General features: G+C 39.9%; 1 protein-coding gene across 1 annotated transcript; it reads right to left on the bottom strand.

Annotated features, from left to right (window-relative positions):
- Nucleotides 1-152: 152 nt before the first annotated feature.
- itm2bb (integral membrane protein 2Bb) lies at nt 153-16142 on the bottom strand. Its single transcript, XM_072397422.1, has 7 exons — nt 15919-16142; nt 3198-3329; nt 2500-2571; nt 2167-2316; nt 1667-1777; nt 1217-1367; nt 153-790 (listed from the first exon to the last, which is right to left on the bottom strand). The coding sequence occupies exons 1-7, from the start codon at nt 16000-16002 to the stop codon at nt 702-704; spliced, it is 789 nt and encodes a 262-aa protein (XP_072253523.1). The 5' UTR covers nt 16003-16142; the 3' UTR covers nt 153-701.
- Between the last annotated feature and the right edge of the window lie 201 nt (nt 16143-16343).

Below are 16343 nucleotides of genomic sequence, written 5' to 3'. Positions count from 1 at the left end.
TAAGAGGTTATATACACAAATCAGTAAAACAAGACGAATCATTCCAAAAAAAAAAATTACACATTTAGAAGAAAAAGAGACAAGCTTGTGAAAAAGATTTTAACCCAAGAGTGTGTTTTCTGTGAGCTCTCGCTTCCCTTTTTCTTTTACAATTTCTTTTTGTTTTTTTACTTAAAGCTGAACAAGTAGAGCACACCTTCACACTCTTACTTTAAGATCAATTTCCAGTTAAGAATAAACTGGTACAGTGTATTAATAGCTACAGCAGACATAATACAAAAAACCAAGTCTCCCTGGACTGATGAGGTTAAAAACCACGATCAGTGGTAAAAAAGTTGCTTTCTTTTGAAATTTTATATGTGAACTAAAAGCAAGATAAACAGTAAATTTATCCATGTCTATCAAAAGAAATGTTTATGCTATCACTGCAGTTACTTTGATTAAAATAATTTATAAATGAATACTCAGCTGACTTTAAGCTAGTTGTTATCTGTAAAGAAACCCCGATGACCCCCCTGCAGAAAGTGGAAAAATACTCAAAGCTTTACCTTTTGTTTCTTTTTCAAACAATCAATGTTTTGCCAAACAGCTTCACATTTCACTCCCCTCACTCACTCAAACTACCTGAAGAAAAGGACAGAAAACAGACAAGTGAGGATCAAGATCGCAATGTCACGGCACGCCAGCGCCTTTGAGGCGTCTTAAGGCTCGCAGATCAGAGTCTCCACAACAAACTTGTTCTCGAAGTGACGGATCTTGCGGCAGTTCAGAGCTTCACGCTTCTGAATACCTGCAAGACAGAAAAGAGACCTTTTAATGCTGCATGAAGCCATTCTGTGTTTCATAATGCTGCCTTCTCTTCACTGAGTAACGGCTGTTGAGCCAGAGAGTTAAGCTCCTCTGAGCAACGGGAGACTTTCATCACACGTCTGTTCGAGCAAAAAGACGAGAATCTTCTGTGCGAGCTGCGTGACACACAACCTCAGTTTGTGTTTGTATCTTTGCTTCCCAGAGATTCAAAGGTGGATTATTACTAAAAATATTTACTGAAAACAAAGGGGAATCATTTGTATGGCAACTAATGTTCATCTAGCTCTTGTAATTGCTCTGTGTCAATACAAACTACAAATTTGTCTCAAATGTCTTCGGTATGTGAACCCGCGTGTGTGTCATGTATTCTGTAGTGGTCACAGTTTCACAGAAATACCGCACATACCCAGAATCCTGTCTCTGCGCTGCAGTTTGAAGGTGTCTTTGTTATGGCAGAGGCTGTAGATGGAGAAGCCGAGCTGTTCCACGTGCTCCAGACGCTCGGTCACCATCATCTCCTCATGGACCAGGTAGGTCTGTGGCAGGTAAACGCCGGCCTGGGCAGACGGAGGAACGCAACACAAATATGTAGTTAGTGCTCCATTTGTTTCCTTTTTTTTTCATAAAGTAGTGACAGAATGATGAATCTTAACCACCACAAGAGCCTGGTGGCTGCAAACTGAGCTAAATGATGTTGTCAGACAACATAACCTTTGTGTGTTGAGTGGTTCGAAATAGTTCGGTTTAGCCACAGCTGTTTCTAACAGTTTGACACAGAATCAAATCTCAGTGTGTCTGGATGATCGAAAAAGTTTTAATCTGTTGTCAATCCATTTGCAGCAAAGCCATTTGTTACCTTGATGTTGACGAGCAGCTCCAAAAGGTCTCTGGGAGGCAGGACGATGGAGGTATTGAGTGGGATGACGTAGCACCTGTTCAGGCTCAGATCCAGATAGGCGGTCAGCCTCTGAAAATGAAGACAAATATTAGTAAGTAGCAAGAAATGTTGGACACATTTGGCTTGAAGTAGTGATAGTGATGGTTCACTGCGTTCAAATGAGTGGATAAATGACCAACTACTGGTTTAAGCCTCTGCTTGCTTCACAGCATGTGTAACTTTGAACAAAATCAGTGATTTATAGTTTGATCAAACAAAAGCAAATATTGTCCCACATCCACGTTTATCCATTGAATGTTAATTCACATCAGGCTCAGTGTTGATGAGGAGGGCTTGATATGTGATACATTATTCTTCATTCAGGTAATAAGAGGAAGGAACCATCAGAATGTCAGAAATGAACAATAAGGGGCGGGGCTTCATCATCCTGGTCTATGTGGGATTCTGAGCCGTCTCACCCGCTGGAAGTCGTGGACGATGTCTGCAGGATCTCCATCGTCAAAGTTGGGCACGGGCACAGTAATTAGCTCCACTTGCTCCCTCTCCAGCACTTGGATTCTCTCCTCCAGCAGCCGCAGGTGGAAGCCATTAGACAGCTCCATCTCCACCTACGGACGAGTGAAGACGAATAACTAACTGTTAGGTAAGTTCAGTGATGTGTTGAACTGATTTCCTGCAGGCTGAAGTCAATTAATCATTTTGTAATGATTATCTCATTCCGAGATAATCATTTAAACTGAAAATCAGCAGGTAGGGTCAACAATGAACTGATATTTAGAGTTTTGACATACATTGTCCTCCTCCTGGATCATGTAGTTCTCCTCGCGGTATTGTGTCCCGCAAAAGAACACCTGGTCTTCTTGCTGGAGGGTGAGGAAGATAAAACAGAGTATGAGGCCACAACGGTGTACATTTACATAAAAAGCCCAAAAACAGTTTGCATCCGACTATGGTTTTCCCATGAAGTGGTCCAGATGAACACGTGTAAATTAACACTGAGTCTGTAAACACTTGATTGCAGAAGCACCTTATGTCACACACTCAGAAACAACAGAGAGGACATTTACCTTTAGATCACACCAGTGATGACATTTACTGAAAGTGAGCAGGGAGCTTAGTCAAACACAGAAACAGCTCTGAATCATGTAGAGAGCAACAGGACAGAAATCCTCTGCACTTACCAACTGATTTCTGGTTATTAAGGTCATTAAACTCCACCGACCACAAAACATTACTCTGTTAATCATCCACACAGGTCAAGGTTCTAAACCTCCCCACAAACCCAAAAAGCTTGTGTCAGTTTGCATTTACTACTTTAAGTTGTATCTTGACACATCTTGACCCAGTGAAGTGAACATACGACACAAAAAAAGATCTAAGCTGGCCTACCTTATCTTTTCACTCGTCTTTAAACACACGCTCTGACTTCTGATATTTGTTTATTTTTGCCTTTCTGCACCTTCGAATCATTGTGAGGTCTTCTGCTCACCTCCACGACATAGTAGCGATACAGGTAGGCTCCTGCGACCACCATTCCTGACAGCATGAGGGCGAGACCCAGACACATACACCAGCACCAGGTCCGAGACTGGCGACGCACCAGCAGAGCCCCCTCGGCATCCTGAAGGAGAGAGAAGATGACATCAGTTTGTTGTACAAAAAAACAGTTCCACCATGTTTATGTATTCGTGGATCTGAGATACAATCCTTTAAGTGCATTTACATAAAATAATATGTCACTGTGAGAAGTTTTAACCACTTTCTGCGTCTCCTGCCAGTACAACTGCATCAAGTCTGGGTAGAAATGCTGCCTTATGAGACAAACTCAGGGAACAAATTAGTTTTTCAACCGTTTGCAGAACTGAAAGCACTCAGACAAGAGCTTCATAGTTAAAGAAGTACAAACCACACATCAACACACTGTTCAACTTGCAAATTTCCAGATGGAGGAAATGTATGTCAACGTTGGGCATAGATGAAATAGATGGGCACAATGAGTATACCAGGAAATAAGGGTGAGCATTTAAAGTAGTGGGGGGGGGGGGGGGGGGGGGAGGGGGGAGCAGTCAGTTTCAGATCTCTGCAAGATAAAATTAATATAAAAAAAAACAAGCAAATTTGTTCCTTAAGAGTGCTGTGCAACATAACTGGGTCACCACTACATCTGGAGGCACGTTATGGTTTAATGGCTGTAGCACGTTTTCTAGGTCATGGGGGTGTTCATCGAACCATATATACTCTTATACAATGTCATCTATGTCGTCTATGAGAGAGCAACCTGATTTTTCTCCATTTTCACTCAAACGTATCATGATGGAGTTCAACACAGATTCAATATTGAGTGACAAAAAAAGACTGTAGCTTAAATATATTCAAAAAGTGGGTTCATGGTTTTATTCAGTTTCAATAAACGGTCAATGAAATCTCAACTCCTCCCAGCTGTCAGCACAGCTCGGGGTCTGAGAACATGAGGTCAGAGCCAGATCATAGTCACCCAGACCTGTCGGGAGTCTGGAAACTCTCCAAAGACAGAGAGCCAAAGCCAGGGTGTGACATGAGGTTTGTGTGTGCAAACAAAAGCGTTCCTTCAAGGCCCTGCATCTCTTTTCAGACCCACAGAGCAGCGGGGTGACTCATCACCATGCAAATCACAGACACGGGAACAGACAGAAAAAAAACCCAGAAAGGTGAAGGAAAAGAAAAACACGGTAAGATAAATTGAAAGTGTGAAACTGGGGGTGCTGTGTAGTTCGTTCACTTCAGGCTAACAAGGTAAAACCAGGATAAAAACAGCTGTTGGGTGTGATGTTGCCTTCTTTTTCTGGTTTATGCATCTGAACAATACGATAGGGAGAGCAGAGATTCTGGGTAACTTTTCAACGGCCCAGAAAAAAGTGGGAGTTTATCAGCAGACAATCTACAGATGGACACTTGCCAGGAAGATAAAGACCCAGCTTCTTTCAGGACAGGCCTCAACAGGCATGCTTTCATCTCGTCCCGCCAGAATCCAAAAACACTTTTTTCCTCAGACAGGAATCATTAACAGGAGCATTTCTGAGGCTCTGTGGTTGGTTTCCTCTGACTACAGTCACTTCTTGTTTTTGGTCTTTATAAAGAAAAACAAAAAAAAAAACCCTGTGGTTTCTGTTACAGAAACAGATACGTTCCTCATATACTTTTTAACACAAGCTTCGCTGGAATTTCAGAGCTCTTGAACTTGTAGGAACAATTCAGTGACTTTCTCTCTGGTAATTACTGTTTTCAACTATAAAGATGACTGCTTATAAGTCAAAATCATCAAAGCATCATATTTTAGAGGGATGAACACGACTGTGTGGCATCTTTAATTAAGCAGTTAACAATCAGTTGTCAAATGTGTCCACTTAAAGTACAATTAACTACTTAAATGCACATTTCATTGTAGCTTAATAGCCACAAAGTTTACATTCAATCACACTGGAACAAAATGTGAGCACAAAACATCAGAAAGGTTTTAGCTTGAAAGTCTTTAATGAAGATGAAAAGAGGTAAAAAGAGGTATTGCCATGTATTGCTTCTAAATTGCTATGGGTCCATCCATATAATCAAAGAGCATGAAGGGTAAACATATGCCGTGTGTAGCATACAGGAGCCTAAGTTCTAACCCCACTCACTTTCTTCAGGGGGAACATCGTGCCAAAGTGTTGTATGGGTGTGAAAATGAATAATTAAACAACAAAACAAGAAAGGATAGATTGCAAGAGAGGATATATGGGTTTTTTTGGGGTAAAAAAACAAAGGTAAAAGCTTGCAAACTGAAAAAACAATAGTTAACTACACGCCAAAGAGACCCGGAGGTACTACAAACCCTCAGTTGAAGATTGTTTGATATCAAACACTACAGCACAAGCACTTCCTGCTGTTGTTTCTGTTGAGTCAAACAGGCTGTGGAAAGCAGAAGCAGCCACCGCAGCCTGAAAATAGCACACCATAGCAATGAGAACTGTGAAACAGTCTCAGTTTTAGAAGCTTTTCTAAGCTTGCTGATGCTGTCCAACGCAATCACAGATCTCAAAGATAAATGTTGAGTAATGTTTGTTGTTTGAAAGAAGAAACAATAATGAAACAGTACTTTTGCTCTATGCTGACATCCCTGCTTTCATGACGCCAGACTTCCATGTTTAAACTTTGGTCAGTAGAGCTGTGAGCATCAGGGAGAATGCATGGCAGAAGCAAAGCATGAGTCAGCACTTTCTGTCTGACAGAAAACAGAACATCTTGGTTTGGGGAAGTAACAGTGGCAATGTTTTTAGAAACAGCAGGGCAGCAACTGTAAAAACGGACAGTCAGCCCCTTCAGAAAAGCAACTCAACATACAGGAAACAAGACAAGAACTCCCCACATGTGATCGCTTTCCTGGACAGTGAAAAGCTGAGAGAAAAGAGGAACCAATGAGATGTTTGAGACAGCATGAAAGCCATGTGTGAAGGTAAACAAGAGGAAGCGTAAAGAGGCAGAGAGCAGCAACACTTTGCATCGGTTTGACAGGCAGGTCCGCTGGCTGACAAAGAGACTAAACGGGGACATTTCCTGAGGCTTTTATCCATCAGTTGTAAAGCTTGGGTCACCTATGCTGAGCAGAGGTTTGTATGAATCACTCGCACGTCTTTGGACTTTGAGGATAAAAAAGCAAAAGACGTGTCACAGACAGCTTAGTTCAGAGACTGCCTGGCTTTGGATTGATTTTTACGAACACTCGCTTATTTAATGTCTTCTCTGTTCTCCAACCTTTACACTGGAAGCTTTTTGTTGTTCTTCTGGATCCTCGTGCACAGATTTTCCTGTTTTCAAAGCGTTTCAGCAAAGCTTTGCCAACAAGACCCAACAGGCCTTCAGACGAGTGTTTCATAACTCTAACACACACACACACTTATCGTCACACTCCTCTTTTTACACATTTAAAGGAGCCGACGCCTCACACAGAGGGAACAAAATGTACAGTCAGAAGTGCACTCATGTAAGAGACGTCGATTGGAGATGATGACTGGAACTGAATTAAAACATACATTATTCTAATTACAAAGTTTCAAGCACCTTGTCTCCAGCTTACACAAAATATTATTGATTCATCATCTAATGTCTAAAACAAAGCATAGATACACTTTTAAATACTTTTCACTGTGCCATTTTCTTGCTTGTTTGCATTCTGAGAATATCAGAGATTATCGTGGATTTAACTAATTATTCTCATCAATAATCACAGAAAAAGTGAGGCACTATTATCAGTTTCCCCTTATCCTCTACGTGCTTCCTGTAAACATCTTAAGCGGATAAACCTGCAGTGTCCTGAGCATCAGTCCACCTGACTACATCTTGTGTTTCTGTTTCAGTGGAGACAGGTGAGTATCAGTGTCCAGAACAGGTTTAATTTCAGTCTACCGCCACAAACGCATGTAACTCCATCCTCGGCTCGGAGCTGCACACGGCCTGAAGGAGGTTAGGTTAGTGGAAAGTAAGGCACTGAGGGGGTATATGTCACCGAAAATGGTAAAAAAAAAAAATTCTCACATTCCAACCCATAACCAGCAAATAATTAGCATTTCAGAAAAAAAGTAGTTCTTCTTGGGAAAGGGATCAAATCGAAGAGATTCAAATCCTATTAGCAGCACTTTAACGGTTAAATCCTTGATTATAAAAACCTTTAATGTAAGAGGTGTTAAGAAATATTAAATAAGTGCTGTAATGTTCGGGGTTATGAGGAGAAGCTGCTCTGCATATGCACACTAGTTAAAGGTTGTCTGGATCTCAGAGCTGCTGTGCTTTGTTTATGCCTGTTTGGTTAATCCTCCTCCTTCTTCTTGAGTTTTAGTGGTTGGTAGCGCTTAGTGGGAGGCAGCTAAAGCCCTGCCTGATTAAACTGTAATGCTTCTAAAGCGGCCCACATGCCTGAGACGACAATCGCAGCTCACACGGACGGAAAAGCTGCACGAGCTGCTAAAAAAAAGGCTTGATCTGTAATGAAAAATTCATTCTTATATGCATTGTATTGAGTGTTACTGTGTATAACCTGGAGATGCCTACAAACGTATCCTGTTTTTCTCTAAGGAGGATAGAAGGGAAGCTGCTACTTGCAGCTGTGTCTGTGTAACCTTGACTGTAGCTTGGGAGGAAAGGTAGATTAGAGAAGAACGCTCAACTACACCCAAGGAGCGATGATGCGACAATGTGCATTAAAACTGAATTGTTTTTGCCTCAGTGGTCAGAGCAGCTCTGTACTTTGTACTGTGTTGTTTTCTCTTGCAAGATATTACTAAAAGCATCTTATCTCCTCAGAAAATAACTGACTCTTTGCCTTACTAAGATTTACACCACAGGTCCAATAGTCCAAATCTGCAATTTCAGCACACTGATGTATGTGAAGGGATAAACAGCTAAACCTATGTTATCGGGGGGGGGGACGACGATGATGACGACGACGACACAGCTCCTGAGACAGGGAGCAAACATTTAATTCAAAGTTCCTTCTCCTACAAAAGAAAATATAATGTTGTAATATTTATTTTCTAAGTAGCTTTGTTGGCCTTTGGAGCCGACTAATCAATCAACTTGTTGTCAGGTTGAGAGCTGCTAATAAAGACCAAAACGAAGCTGCAGAAGCAAAGAACAGGTTAAAATGTGCTATTTTTGCTTTGAAGACACGTTAGTATGATCCTCGATTTAGATCACTACATCTACAATCCTTCAAATCTTGAAGCACAAGCCTAACTAGTGTCAGAAATACTGTTATAAAAATACTGTATTTTATGTAATAAAATAAGGTTCCAGTCCAACACACCCACATCATCTACAGGGAAACACCTGCTAACCGAGAAGCTAAAATAAGGCATCTGTGGTGCCAGTAGCCTGTCACTGTATATATAGGCAGACTACAAACAAACATCTACTTTTATCGTTCAAGAGTCTTAAGGAAGGCGAGACAACCAGGAGCTTCAGCATTGAACAAGTCTTCTTGTCCGAGTTTGAGTCCAAGTTAAATTCAGGAGCATTACCTGCATGTTAGTCCAACTATAAGAGACTCAAATAGGTTTCAGTTGGGCTAACATGTTTTACATGTACTTAAAAGTCCAGCTTTTATTGGACGAACAGGATAATTTGATGTTTTCTAAGGTCATATAAATGTCCTGAATGATTACGATGCTCCAACAAAAAGCTTAGAACTCAAACAGCTTCTTATGGACAGAAAGGTGGCTTCTTAAACACGTATTTTCATAATAAAAAAAGGGTTTAAATACCAAAGACTTGATGTGTACAGCCTCAGATTATTGTTACATATGCCTCTTCTTATTTTATATCATTAAGACATAAATTCTCAGTATTTTTGTTTGCAAATCAATAAGCAATCTATGGGTAGTTAATTAATAAAGGTTTCATCAGCTTTGCCTTTTCAAGCTGATGCGCCTTCACTGCTCATCCTGTTATCTGAAAGTGAAGAGGCAGAACGAAGCGTTGAAGTTGATCTGACGCACGTCTGAGCCGACAAGGGAGGCAGCAACTGAGTTGAAACAACCTCGCCTCGTGTGTGTTTACACACATCAAGCCGGCGTGGCGAAAATGCACCACCCTGATTCCACGATGCTGGCTTAATGTGTGAAAGGACACAGTGATGCGAGGCTGATCCACCTCTCTGGCATGTGTGAAATATGGGGAGGAACGGCGGTCAGTAAAGAAGATGCATGTGTGAAAGAGGCTATCAATTCACTTTTGTATTTAATTTTGAATGCCTAAAAGGTTTGCTTAACAGATGAAAGTGATACTAATTTTTAGTATAGTGCAGTAGGATAGTTCAGTAGATTTCCATGATGTTTAAAGTAGTTTAGTTTTAGTCTACGTCTCTTATCTGTACATTTGCTTTGACATGTCACCATCTGTATGTGGGTTGATTAAGCTGAAGCTTGGTAAAAATCAAAGTAAAAGAAGTCTTACAGAGCTAGTTTTTGACACTTAATGTCACATCGTAACACAGTAAATCGGTCTTTTCCAAAGATCTTAAATGTTTCCACATCAAACACCTCAAAATATTTTTGCAGCCTTATCATGTTTGAATATCAAGAATAATTTAGTTGTCATTATCATTTAAGTTAAATTTGTTGGAGAAAAATGTATTGAAAACTTAAAACCTCAGGAAACAAGGACAATCAAGATATTATTACTGCTTCACTGTCTTCTCACATTTCACCCGTTTGACCAGTTAAATCTTCAATTGAAATGAAGAACTTACAGACTTGAAGCCATTTAGTACTAGAATTAGTGCAAAGACAACGCGTGAGGCTGCTGTCGGTGATTTATTATTCAATTACAAAGAATCGGGCAGCTTAATTCAACACTACCCACTTGTTTTCATTAACATAATGCAAAACAATCATGGCCTAATTTAATGAGAATAAAATATATACAAATTTTCCATCATCTCTCATTCTCTTAGTAGTTTTAACACTAAAACAATGTACAAGCTTTATATATGAAAACATAATTTAATGAGTTTTGTAAGTAATTAAGTAAGAAAAGCTCATAAGTGATGAAGTGCTTTGCAAAGAAAAAAAACAGGCATTTTGCCAATGTTTACGTTCCTCTCTGATGTTTCTCATTGTTTCTGCATCCCCTTATGACTCTACAGTAGAGACTCATATGTTCCACACACAGCCACCGCTGTAGCTCCTTTGAGAAAGAGTTGTGAAAACTGATCACTAATGAGCACCACCCACACCTCCCCGACATGTCAGTCTGAACATTAAGCTGCAGCGGGCCGAGGACGGCTCCAGGGCTGCAGCTGCTGCCATCTCATAAAGCTTCGGCTCAGCCACTGATGCGATCTTTGCTGCACGGGGCTGACAGCTCAGCACAAAGTGTGACGTGTGAACTTGCAATGAGATAAGCTTAAATGCTTCTTCATGCTAACCTTAAGATAAGCCAGCTGGGGGTTATTTTCGGTAAGTGAGTTCTGTGCAGAAAACATCCTCCAAGTGATTTTACTCTTAGCATCAGCTTCATTCGCTGTTGTTTTTCCAGCAATGGCTTGAGCTATTTTCTATGTCTCATTGTGTAAAATACATTAAATGTCCCCGTTGTTAAAAAGTATAAAATAAAGTTGGCTTTCTGTCCTCAAGCAAACAGAGAATTGAACCCCTCTGTCTGCTATCTAAAAAAATAACCAAACTAAATAGAGCTGGATCATTAAATGCAGAGAAAAATATGTAAATCAGGATCAAATGCTGATTACATTGCACCATTATCTAAAAGTTTTTAGACAAAGTGATCCATCAATTAATTAATAACAGTATCAGAGGCTTAACTGACAATGAAAGAGACGCATGGGCTTAGTGCATCAGCTGTGAGAGACTACAGTACTCTCAGCCCAACATCTGGATAGCAGTGGAGACAGAGCAGGGCATATTTAGCCTTTTCTAGAGTTCTTCCTGTTCAAGAAGATCTGTAATTTCCAGATTTCCCCAAACACCTCAAACAAAGACAACAGTTAGATACTATAATTGAGGATTCATTCATAAATCCCTGATGGGCAACGGCTCTGAAAGCTTGGCGGATATGTGCTTATTTGTGACTTGAAAAGAACGCGTACACACACTGAATCTGTGTGAATGTTGCTGTTAGTAAACTGAGGAGTGACTCCGTCTCAGAGCAGCACTTTCTACAGTCAAAAGAAACTTCTTAGAGCAGCTTGCTTTAAAATAACCACCAGAAACCAGGTCATGGTGAGGGACACATCTCACTGAGGTGCTTTCCACTGGATGGTCATGTACTTTTGTAGGTGGCTGGCACAGCTACAGTTACTCATTATTATCGCAGTGATTTACATGCTGGGAATCAGTAGTTGTGACAACATATATCCACTGCATTTCTTCTGGTTTGCAGAGATCTCCAAAGTCTGAGCTAAAAGATGAGTGAAAACAAGAAATACAGAAGGATCGAGAAACAACAGAGAGAGAGAAGCATCTGTAGTGTCAGTCAGAGTGATCTGGATGGAGTTCATTATATAAATGAGGGGACTGCACAAACTTCCATGTAGATTTACATTCAGTGCTGGATTCTTAGTGTGCATCTCTTAAAAAAGAGGGTGTAAATAAAGTCCCAGTATGGAATATATAGCACACCATGACCACAGGCATCCAGACAGGATATCAACACGGTAGGTTCTTTCCTATGTCCTTCCAGCTAGTTTCCTTTACTCTCATCAAGTTAAACAAAACACCCAAGTCCAGAATCTAGCTGTTACTACTGCTAGTCTCTGAGATATCTACAGGGAAATAAAATGAAAATAGAACAAACCTAATATTTAGACGTTGCATTCAGCGTTTGACCGAATACGCCTCGTAGCGTGTGTTCAAACTGCTGCTACGGAGCCAAACAAGGAAGCAGATTCCATCCTGTTGACCTTGAGGCTATAATAAGTGTTTGATTCGTGCCCAGTCTTGATGTCTGGTGAACTTGCATCCCTGCTAGAAGCACATGTATGCATTTGGCCACCTATTGAGTTCATTAGGGCTCTTCAAATACTCAAACTCTGTCAGAGACTGTCGACGGCAACTGAAGATTATCTTTGTTATCGACAATTCTATTGATTGTTTTCCCATTATTATCTACAGAATGCAAGTAAACATTGAAAAGTAGAAAGTAGAACAAGGAGAAAGAGGAACAGACTGGTTAGAGAGACCAAATGAACTGAAACAAAAACTAAAAATGTTGATGAAGAGTTTCAGGCATCCAGGTCACGATGATAATAAAAGCTTGAACAAGGGCAACTGCACTTCTTCTTGGATCTTGAAGACATTTCACCTCTTATCCGAAAGGCTTCTTCGTAAGCTGATACTCCCCATCATCTAGTTTAGATACATTTCTTTTTGTCTAAAATACCAGACAAATGTTTTAGCTTCATGATACGACAAATGTGGTGGAAGTCAACAAGACCTCTGTATAAATTAATTAATTAGACTAATGGAGACAAACAGCCAAGAACAGAGACTATAAGTTATAAAGCTGTCAGTCCACATCAGCTCATCTGACAGTTTTAACCCAAGTCTTCCAGTGGCTGTATTTGCCAGTCGGGTTCAGTTCAGTTCGCCGTTTAAAATCTGTTAACCACCTATACCACAAAGACTCTGATCTGATGCTTGCTAACCAACATATGTGAGAAAACACCTGTATGTGGTCACATTTATCACTTACAATCTTTGCCAATGTAAAGGAAGTGGAAAGAAAATGAGCTTCTGTTGCTACTTTATGTGATCGATGAGACACAACAGGTGTTCCTTTCATCAAAATGCTGCTGCAACAGAAGTTATCAAGAAAGGGTGTGAGATTTTTCCACTTGTCTTAGTCTACACCGACCACAAAATGTGTCATCATCATCATCATCATCATCATGTACACTGATACTGCAACAATGAGGGGATTAGTGACAACCGAGTCATTTCTTCATGTAAAAACATGAAGCTTCCTGGCTCCTGTTTGGAGCAGCGCGGCCGGACCAGCGGAGCAGCTTCCTGCTTCGGGAAGCAGAGCAGCAAGAAAGTTTCCATGAAGGCAAAGTGGACGAGGGCGTGATAAACACAACAGAAAGGCCGTGCAAACGTCAGCAGGAATGAGCCGTGATGTTTATTTCTGTCGCAAAAAGACAAAATGACCTTTTCCATGTGAATATACTTGGAGTGCACTTACAGAAAGTCAGGGGAAATACTCACGGTCGACATCATCAGTTCGTTTTCTTAGTTAATTGTCTGTAGAGCAGCAAAATGAACAATTTATACAAAAGTGGTGCCAAGAACGGCTTCTGCCACATATCATTGTATTCCTTATTTATACAGCTTTAAAATATGTTTAGCTGTTTGTCATAAGACAATTTACCTATCAAAATAATCTGTGATATGTTTTGATTAGGTAAAAATATATGTTCAAAAACTATTAAGTGTTTATTAACGATTAATCTGCAGGTTTTAGAACTTGGTTCTCTGTAGATTTTAGAAGTTGGTTGATCTAGTCTTGATTTATTTTTGCTTTAAAGATAAAGATTAAGCAATGAACTGATAACCAAAAGTGATCGACTAATTGCTGCCTCATGTCCTCCTGAAGCCCCACAAGACTTTTCTAACCATGTGTTCAAAGTTAAATTAATTCAATGCTGAATTAATTAATTAGGTCTCAAAAATCTTCAAGTTTTTAAAACTTTTAGGACTTTTAAAGCGCATCTAATGATCTTGTGTGTTGTCAGTTAAAGGATATACTTACACCTAAAGCCGAAACTAAGATGTATTGAAGCAACAAAGTTAATAAGACCCAAGAAAACAGACAAAATCAAACACAATCTACATTGTGCAACTCTCAATCAAATAAAGAAATAACAAAAAATATCACAAACTACTTGAAAAGGTTAAGCAGGAGATTTAAAAGGGGTTTAAAAAATGTGATTAGTTGGTGTTCTACTGCTGACAGAACCTCTGCTTGAGGTCCAAGAAAATCCCCCCAAATAATATGTCAAAGCTGCTCCATTTGAGTGCATGTCAGCCTCCAGCCAGAAAACATCATCAAGAGACGAGTCAGAGTGAAACTGAGACCAAACCAGACTCCCACGGTACAGGTTACAGCCACAATAACCACATAAACAGACTGTTTGAGAGGAAAAGTGCACAACTCATCACACAAATTAGATGATCATGTCTGTAGTAACACCTGCACGCGTGTGAACATCTTTTAACGTTTCAGCACTCTTATCTTGCTAACATCTTTAACTTCCTGTCTGCCTAAAACAGCTTATTTCACAACAGGGTGGTGGCTAAGTTGAGCACAGGAAGAGTTTAAGCAAAACTTTGCACCAAGAGAAGCGACGCACGACAGCAGTCGATGTTTTGAAACCACAACCAGCCGTCTGAGGCTGAATTATCTAGTTAGTCTGAGGAGTTACATCACAAAACACTCATGGCTTTTTGTTTTGCAATCGCACACCTTTCCATGGAAATGTTGAGTGTATTTCACAATAAATTTTTCACATATTTAACACAGCAAACATGGGAATGTTGCTGGCATTTAGGTGACTTTCACCATCTTTAAATTAAATTCAAAGCTTTAAAAACATCTTGTGTAACCTTCAGGACAGAAGGTTTACTGCCAGGATGTTTTCTTTCTCCATATACCACAGGGGCTAATAATACTGGGAAACTCGTGCCCTCTCAGTAAACTTTAAAGAACAAAGTGTTCACAACTAAATAATCAGGATGTCAGCTATTTCCTGAGATGTTCCCAAGATTAGATTAAACACCAAAAGTAGCTGAAATGTCCTTTCAGATGTTACATGTTGATGGTTTTGTCTACTTTCTAGTGCACGACTGAAACTCTTACCTTAAGAAGCAAAGAGATACATGGTTGAATTAAGATTAAAAGATGAGAAAAGGTGTAAAAACAAGACGGAACAGAATATATAGAGAACTGAAACCCTCCCATTACAGTGATACTCATTTTCTAGTTTTGGACTTCACGGCTAACAGGCTGCAAAACAGTAGGGACAACACTGTAAATCGTATATTCAACCAATCAATTTTCAACCATATGACAAACTGAAATGCACAAACTAAGCAGTAAAACCCACAAAATAACTATTTTTTTGTAACCTATATATCGCCTCAAGGACAAACTTAGATTTAAACTTCTTTATTTGTTGTGTGCTTAATCAATTATATATTCTAAAGTGTTGACAAGGTTCCTAACATGCAAAAAACAACATCAAAACCAATGAAAACAAACCACTAAAACTCCCTGCAGCCTGCGAGCTTCGACCATAAACTGACAATGTTTTCACACATACCAAAAAAATAAATAAATAAAAAGATATTAAAAAGCTAGAAAATAAATAGCTGTTTTTCCAAAAAAGAAAAAAAGCACAAGACTCGAGTCGCAATCCTGAGAATTTAGGTGTGTTTTAACAAAAGAATTAAAAACAATAAAAGCCAAATGAGGAAGTAACCGTTGCAAAATCGTAATTGAGACAATGTTACCAACATATTACACGGTGAAAGTCATCAGCATTAAAACAACCCAAACAATGAAAAAAGTGTCACTGTAGCTACAAAACGTTGCTACACAACACTTTAATGTGTCGCGGGATAAAAGAAACTGCGTGCTTTTCCACCGAGCTTAGAACTCGGCACAGTTGGCCATTTTCTACTCACCCTATTCTCCTCTGGGATCAGAGTTTCGGCGTCTTTCTTCACATCTTTCTGTGCAAGAGCCGCGTTAAACGACACTTTCACCATCCTGAAGCAGAGGTAGAGAAACTCCAACCGAGAAAAGGTGGAAAAACGAGGAAACAGAGAGAATTTGATCCAAAGTGAAGAGGTCGCACTTCTCCCTGGCCAAGTCTGATCTGTTGTGGTAAAAAGCGCGAGGTCAACAGAGGCTCAGAGGGCTTCTGTTCCACTTCCGCTAAGATGTCAAAATAAAAGCATAACCGCTCAATTGTTCCACCTGGAAGAAGAGGCATTACTGCAACGTAAAACTGCAGTACAACAAGAATATACATTTATATGTTTCTGTTAGCATCTAAATGCACAAACAATTACTATCATTGTAGAGCTAACTGTAAATCATTGATAAC

This window comes from Leuresthes tenuis, unplaced genomic scaffold, assembly GCF_036924035.1.
Source record: "Leuresthes tenuis unplaced genomic scaffold, fLeuTen1.0.hap1 SCAF_12, whole genome shotgun sequence".
NCBI classification, from domain to species: Eukaryota; Metazoa; Chordata; class Actinopteri; order Atheriniformes; family Atherinopsidae; genus Leuresthes; species Leuresthes tenuis.
Note: the sequence above shows the minus strand (reverse complement) of the source record. Positions and strands in the feature narration are given on the sequence as shown.